This window comes from Fundulus heteroclitus, chromosome 13 (assembly GCF_011125445.2).
Source record: "Fundulus heteroclitus isolate FHET01 chromosome 13, MU-UCD_Fhet_4.1, whole genome shotgun sequence".
Taxonomy (NCBI): domain Eukaryota; kingdom Metazoa; phylum Chordata; class Actinopteri; order Cyprinodontiformes; family Fundulidae; genus Fundulus; species Fundulus heteroclitus.
The window spans coordinates 32,877,847-32,886,039 of NC_046373.1; the positions used below are offsets into that span (position 1 = coordinate 32,877,847).

At 43.9% G+C, this 8,193-nt stretch overlaps 1 protein-coding gene across 1 annotated transcript; it reads right to left on the minus strand.

The window, feature by feature from the left end:
• Positions 1-1,030: 1,030 nt before the first annotated feature.
• Positions 1,031-5,365, minus strand: LOC118565343 (uncharacterized protein K02A2.6-like). The gene is made up of 2 exons (XM_036145605.1): positions 4,732-5,365; positions 1,031-4,681 (listed from the first exon to the last, which is right to left on the minus strand). Exons 1-2 carry the CDS (start codon positions 5,119-5,121, stop codon positions 1,178-1,180), a joined length of 3,894 nt encoding a protein of 1,297 aa, XP_036001498.1. The 5' UTR covers positions 5,122-5,365; the 3' UTR covers positions 1,031-1,177.
• Between the last annotated feature and the right edge of the window lie 2,828 nt (positions 5,366-8,193).

Below are 8,193 nucleotides of genomic sequence, written 5' to 3' on the forward strand. Positions count from 1 at the left end.
AACACATATCAGATGTTGTTCTAAACTAGTTAAGCTAATTTACCCACATTTCATATTCTTTAAGATGAACTTTGGTTGTCCTAGACCCCAGATTCACTGAATTATTCTTATGATGATGGTGTTCAACTATCCTTATTTGTCCTTTTGTTTTTTTGTATGTGCATAGCTCCTTAGTTTCTTTAAGCGGTTTAGTTAACTTTCACCAGCCAAGTAGAGAGGATTTGTTGATTGAAATATAGTGGTAATTCAGATAAACAGCATTCTATAGTAATGTTCTCTGGATGTTTATTTATTTCTGTTAATAAATTCTTATACTTAAAGAGAAGTTGTCACTCATTCCATGTGCAGAGTTTGCTGTTAGAAGATTGCCAGTGCTCGAATCACGCTTTCAACTATTGTCCTAATATCAGCTGTCTAGGCTGATATTAAGTTATTTAAATAACTTAATACATGCATTAGGGCACAACACCATCAACTCTGACCAGCTTTTTGATCGTGCTGAAAAGGATGCTCACAGGGAGGGAGGGGGTTTATTAGGTATTTAGGGGGAGGGGGGGCTCTGGCCGGGTGGCTCGTGCGGGTCGTGTTGGCCCGCCCTCTTGGGGGGGCCCGGTCCGGGGGGCGTCTGGTCTAGGGCCGGGGCCGGGGGTCGGGCACAAGCAGTCGTATAGTCGATTTGGGGTGACCCCCCCCCCTTTGGTCAGTGTTGGATGTGAGTGTTATGTGGGAATGTGTGTACAGTGTTCTGTTATGTTTTTGTGGGTTCTTAAAGAGACGAAGCATAGTCGAGTTCAAGCCGGAACGGAACAATTCTTTATTCCTCCCCCTGGGAACATATTCACACATTCGTTCCTACCTTGATACCACTACATCCCCCTTTCTCAACAAGAGCAATTCCTTTTTACACACAGGTGACTCTTACACAACAATGAGTCTTAATTTGCATTGTAAACCATTGTTTCTGCTTTTTCGTCTGTATTCAAAATACAGTTTTATTTATAACAACTCAAAATACAAATACAATTCTCTCTTTTTTTTTTTTTTTTTTTTGATGAACTCACTATTTACCAGCATAACAACCTCTTTACACCAACATTTTGTGAACCGATTAGGGGATGGAGAAGATGGTCCAGACCCCTGAACCAAATATGAGGATTATTCTGCCCCATAACCCAACTCAAGTAACATAGTCTTTCAAGTACCCTGGTGGTTTTCTGACTCGTGTAGGATAGCGTTTCTCAGGCTGTGGAGACTGTTGACTGGAGTCAGGGAGTCTCTCAGTTGTTGTTTCAGTCTCTGTCAGATGGTTTTCTGCCGATGGAACATTAACGTGCAGCTGTGGAGCTACTGGTGTTTCAGATAGATGATACCTGTTTCTCCTGAGGCTGCCGCCTGGTGTCTCAACGATGTAAGACCTGGGAGTGCCTGCAGTGGACACCACCGTTCCCCTCTGTCGTATGTCCTTGACCCAGACATGGTCTCCTGGTTGCAAGCTAGGCATGTCAAAAGCTCTGTGTCTCCTGTTGTAATTCTGTGTTTGTCTCAATCTATAACTCTTTTCTGTCTTTCTCACTTTTCCTAAGTCAGCTCTGTTTGGTTCCAGCTGTGAAGGAATCACAGGGACAGTAGTGCGTATTTTACGCCCCATGAGTAGTTCTGTAGGACTATACCCATTGGCTAAGGGTGATGCTCTATAAGCCATCAGAGCTAAATACGGATCACTGGACTTTTTGAGTAAACTCTTGATCGTCCTGATCGCACGCTCTACTTCACCATTGCTTTGTGGAAAGTGAGGACTAGATGTAACATGTGAAAAGCCCCAATTTTGTGCAAACTCTTGGAAAGCCACAGATGCAAATTGTGGACCATTGTCTGAGCGCACTATCTCTGGAATGCCATGTCTGGCGAAAATAGATTTACAGTGGTCAATAACAGCCTCTGACGTGGTAGATGAAAGTTTTGCAATTTCAAAGAACCTGGAAAAGTAATCAACCAGTACTAGGTATTGATTCTTACCAAGTTGAAACAAGTCTGCACCAACTTTACACCATGGACGTGAAGGAAGGTCTGAAGCTAACATTGTCTCTTTGTTCTGAATTCTCTCACATGCACAAGTGTCACAGTTATCGACTAGTTTTGACAGATCTTTGCTGAGACCTGGCCACCACACAGATTGTTTAGCACGTTCCCTGCATTTTGTGATGCCCAAGTGGCCCTCGTGTAGCTTGTTCAGAATATCAAGTCTCAGTGACTTTGGTATTACTAATCTACACCCAAGTAACAACAGACCATTTTGAACCGTAAGCTCACCTGCGAAAGGTAAGTAGGGTTGAAACGTCTTTTCAATGTCAAATTTGTTTGGCCAACCACTTATGCAAAACTGCTTCAGTTGTTGCAGAACTTCATCCTTGTCCTGGTGCATTTGTATTTCTTTGAGTCTCTTCTCAGTAGCCGGGATGCTTGCGACTACGGCATCTGCGTAGAGGTCAATCTCCTCCTCGTGAAGATGATCCCCGGAATGTGCAACTGGTGCTCTTGAAAGAACATCCGCAGTGGCTATTTCCTTGCCTGCTACATGTGAGATTGTGAATGAAAATCTCATGAGTCTCATTCTCAAACGCTGAATACGTGGAGGAAGTTCATCCAGAGTTCTTGAGCCGAACAGTGGAACAAGTGGTTTGTGATCGGTTTGTATATGAAAGTCTTTCCCGATCAAAAACTCTGCAAATCTCTCACAAGCCCACGTAGTGGCCAGCGCTTCTTTCTCGATCTGTGCATATCGTTGTTCTGTGGTGGTCAGCGCTCGCGATGCATACGCTACTGGCTTCCAGTCCGCATTGCCTTTTTTCTGCAGTAGGACGGCTCCGAGACCATATGAAGACGAATCAGCAGAGACCAGCGTGTCTGCTGAAGGATCATACAGTGCTAGTCCTGGGGGTGTTGTCAAATCTTGTTTGATGCTCTCAAAAGCCAGCATTTGCTGTTGTCCCCAATTCCACATATTACTCTTTTTCAAAAGTTCTCTGAGCGGCCTTGTCTTTTCCGCTAAATGAGGCAAAAACTTTCCCAGGTGATTTGCCATGCCTAGAAAACGTCTCACCTCTGAAATGTCACTTGGTTCTTTCATGGCTCTCACCGCGCTCACTTTCTCTGGGTCTGGACTGACCCCGTTAGCCTCAATGACTTGACCAAGAAACTTGATTTTTGACATGGAAAATTCACATTTATCGTTGAGTGTCACACCTGCATTCCTCAAACGATCAAGCGCTCTTCTTAGCCGCTCATCATGCTCATCCTGGTTTGATCCCCAAATTAGAACATCGTCCATTTGACAAACAACTCCCTCCAAGCCCTCCAGAATTTGCTGCATGCGTTTTTGGAAATGTTCTGGGGCTGAAGAGAGTCCAAAACAAAGACGATTGTAACAATAGCGACCAAAGGGAGTGATAAAAGTCGTGAGCAAGGAGGATTCCTTACTTAGAGGAATTTGCCAGAAACCAGCATTGGCATCTAGCTTTGAAAATACCTTGGCACCGGAGAGCTGACCTAAAGTATTTTCAACTGAAGGAAGCTGATGTCTCTCTCTTAACACTGATTTGTTCAGTTGAGTGAGATCCGAGCAGATTCTCACCCGTTCACTTGTGCGCTTTGGAACCACCACCATAGGTGCACACCATTCTGTAGGTTGCTCCACCTTGGAGATGACTCCTTGTTGCTCCATTCGATTCAGCTCCTCTTTTACTTTTGGCAGTAGAGGGAGAGAGATACGCCTGGGTGTCGAAACTGAAAATGGTTGTGCTCCAGGTTTGAGAACGATGTTGTATTCTCCTTTCATTGTGCCTAGTCCTGAAAAGAGCTCTGGAAACTCCTTTTTAATAGTCTCTTTAGAGTCCAAAGTAGTTACGTCAAGCCTTGCAACTAGTTGAAGTGCAGTAGCTGCTTGCCTACTCAGCAAAGGTGTATTTAGTCCTTCAACTACATATATGTCTTCCATTACGTGTTTGTCTTTTCTTTGCAAGGTAGCTGTGAATTTTCCTTTTACCTTTAGTTGTGATCTACCTGGCCCCATGAGCACTTTTTTAGTGTTCTGTAGGTCACTGTACTGTCCCTTCTCATACATATGTGTTGGGACTGCAGTCACATCAGCACCAGTGTCAATTTTAAACACTGCACTGTTATTGTCAATTTTTAATTCTGTCATCCATGGACTGTCTGCAGAATCACTTGACAATGTTCCTAAAAATGCAATCTCCTCTGAAGATGCATCCTCTGACACTGCTGCCACACATACTTCATGCACTTTCTTTGATTTGCACACCCTTGCAAAATGTCCTTTCTTTTTGCAGTTGTTGCATATGACTTCTCTTGCTGGACATTGGAGAAATGCGTGACCTTTTGTGTCTCCGCACCTTGAGCAGGGTCGGGTTTTTTTAAACGTCTGATTCGGCTGCCATTTGTTTTGTTTGACTCTGACGCCCCCTTGTGGCTTTGAGTGCACACTGTCGAGCTGCGTATTCACGACTTCTGCCTTGAAGTTCGTCTTTAATAGCTCTTGTTGCTTCTTAATGAGTTCACTCTGTTTAACTTTTGCGACTGCTTTCACAAGAGTTAATTCTGGATCCATTTGTAATTGTTCTGACAACCGCAAGTCTCTGAGTCCGACCACAAGTCTGTCTCTCACCATCTCGTCATGCGCAAGTCTCTGAGTCCGACCACAAGTCTGTCTCTCACCATCTCGTCATGCAGTGGACCATATCCACAGTGCTCAGCTAAACAATGCAGCGCGGTGATGAAGCTGTCTGCCGACTCGCCCACCTCTTGCTGCCGCTGATTGAACTTTGCTCTTTCAAAAATAACATTTCTTCGAGCTACAAAGTGAGCCTCAAATCTTTGTTTGACTGTCTCGTACTCACTTGCTTGTTCCGGACTGAGGTGTAGGGAAACCAAAATATCCTCTGCTTCCTCCCCCATACAGTAGATTAGCGCATTTACTTGGTTCTCGTCGGCTTGTACATCCAGACCTGAGGCGACCCGAAATCTTTCAAAGCGTTTTATCCACTTTGTCCAATCTTCTGCCTTGAATGAGAACTGCTCAGGCGGTTTTACTTGATATTGGGCCATTTTTTTCCTTTTTTTTTTTTCGCTGTTACGGCTTTGTTACGGGCCAGTTACCGTTAGCTCCCGCCAACCGTTCTTCTTACGAGTTTCCGCCTCTTTGTCTTTTCTTCTTATACCCTCTGGTATTTACGCTCGTCTTTCTGGCCCCTCTTCTTGAACAGCACTCTTAAGCACATTCTGACACCATGTTCTGTTATGTTTTTGTGGGTTCTTAAAGAGACGAAGCATAGTCGAGTTCAAGCCGGAACGGAACAATTCTTTATTCCTCCCCCTGGGAACATATTCACACATTCGTTCCTACCTTGATACCACTACATACAGCGTCTTTTTTTTTTTTTTTTTTCTCTTTGTGTGGTGAGTGGGGCACAAGGGAGGGATGGGGTGAATGAGTTTTTTTTTTTTCTCCAGGTATGGGTGTGGTCCGCTCCCTCTCCCAAGAACATCTCAAGTCTCCGATAGGTGCGGAGCCCATCCCCCCACGTCCTGCCCTCCTCCACTTCGTTGGCGGGCGCCTTGGCCCCCTGGCGCATTGGTTGGCTTCGGGTTTGGGGCGTGTTCCCGGGCGTGCGCCGGCCCACTCCCGGCGGCCTCTTCGCGGGGCCTGGCCCCCCGGGGGGCGGCCGGGGCCCACGTCGCGGGGGCGGGGCGCCCCTGGGGCCTCTGGCCCTCAGGGCCCATGGCCGGGACCACTTCAGCGGGGCTAGCTGCCGGCGGAGCCCACGGGCTCGTCTCCGCGGCTCTTAAGGGCGTCGGCATTGCGGTGGCTGGGGGATTTCCTCGGGGTCGTCTCTGCTCCTTCCTTGGGGGGGGGGGGTTGCAGATATCCTGTGTCGGCCCCTCCTGGGCGACCTGCTTTAGGGACCCCTTTGGGAGTCCGGGGTTACGGGTCCCCTGACGCCTGCCTCTGTGCTTGGGGAAGGTGGGTCTTCGGTTCTCCACAATCACTATCAAGCTATTTCTGGATAATCTTCACCTAAATTAGTGCACTTTCACATCTCCCACAGGTGCTGGGTCCCAGGTATTAAGTGTTCACTTATATACAGTAATCTTATAATTTATTTATTTATTTATTTATGTTTTTTCACTTTCTTTTTTCAAATATCACATTACACATGTCAGCTTACATAATAATATATATGATTTAGCAATGGCATCTAGGTGTTATTCGAGTGTATCTGTTGCTTTATGTCTGTTGGTTGTGCTGTTCTTTTTGTGTCTCTTTCCAGGTGATGGAGCAGACAGAGGACGTTTTATCATTCTCTTCCTTTTATCTCCTCTTTCTTTCACCTCTACTCTTTTTTTCTTTTCTTTCACTTTTTGTTCTTCCTTTACTCTCCCATTGTCATGTCCATATAATTTGAAATTCTCCTTGCAGGAATCATAATAAAGCTATTTACAAGCATAAATCAAGTGGAGCACTATGGCGAAAGCTGTTTGCTCCACTTGTAAAAGCAAAATCTGTCGAGCTCTATCTGGCATTGAGATATCAATTCCTATTGCCATATTGCTAGACAGGACACTGGGAAAAAAAAAAAAAAAAAAAGGATGCTCACAGCATCATGACGCCATCACCATGTTTCACAGTGGGGATTTGTCCAGGATCATGTGTAGTCTTAGTTTTGTTCCACACACCATATTTGGCCATATACTGTAGTTTAATCTAATCTGAGCAGATGCTTTCTGTGTCTCCTACATTAGTTGTTGCAAACCATAAGCAGCACTTCTTCTAGTTTTCTATAAACAATGGCTTTTTCCCTGCTACAATCCTATAAAAGCCGCAGCATGACTGACTGTCCTGTCCTCTCCTATCTGATCTATACAGCTCCTCCAGAGTGACCCTGGACTCTTCTTCTCTGATTGACGTTCTCCCTTTCCAACTCACATAACTTTCAGTTTAGGTGGATGTCTGTGTCTTTGCAGCTGTACCATCCTCTTTCCATGTTCAAATGATGGATATGAGAGAGCTCTGTAGGATGTTCAAACTAGCAGCATTTTGCACTTTTGGTGGCATCAGAGGAAAGGAGGCTAAAAAAACAATTGCAAAAACAAAAAGCAAAATCCTAAAGAACAGTAGTCATTGAAAACTAGATTTTTCTAATTATTCTAAATAACCTTTGAATCTCTTTCTGAAGGCAAACTACATAAGCCCCCATCTTAAATTCCATTCAATGGTTGCCTGTACATTTTAGGATCTGTTTTAAAGTTCTCTTATTTGCTTTCAATTCTATTAATGGCCCCCCCCCCCCCCCCCCCCACCCTACATTCTGAGCTGCTGCATTCCCATATATCTGCCTGCTCCCTAAGGTCTGCCAACCAGCAGCTCCTTATTGTCCCTAAATCAAAACATAAATTAAGAGGAGATTGTGCTTTCGCTGTAGTGGCTCTACAGTTGGGGAATAATCTACACTTGTATGTCAGGCAGGATTCCCTCTTTCAGACGTTAAGACTCTTCTTAAAACACACCTGTTTGTGGAAGCATTTTGCACATCCTGAGAGGTTGACTATTTTTTTATATGTTTAATTACTTTTAATTAATTTTGTTTTCAACAAAAAAAAATTCTGTTTTAGCTTGTCTGTGTTTTACTTGTCTGGTTTAATATTACTGTTATTATATGTATGTACAACACTTTTATTTTAAAGTGCTTTATAAATAAAGGGGGTATGGTGTGGTATTTAATATAGGGAAAAGAGAAAGTGGTTTCCAAAGCAACACTATTTAAAAGTGCAACCAAAAGAATAATGACCAAAATAAAAAATTCTGATTTGGACAGAAAGGATATACATGCAGTGTGGCCGTACTGCGGTCATTATTTGTCTCACATTGTGATGTTTCAGTCTAAAAAGGCTGCAAACACAACAAATATCTGTGGCATTCTGGCAACTTTCTGACAACTCGCCCAAGTAAAGAGGCAACATTACTTCAAAGAAATGATTTGTTTTAACCATTCTTTATCTTTTCTTTTCCTAATTTTTTTAGTGACTTTCTGCATCTAAGTATTTATAACACAAAGGCAGCTTAGTGTTAGTAATAGAATTTGTTTTTTTCTGCACAATAACAACAAAAAGCAGCCGTGG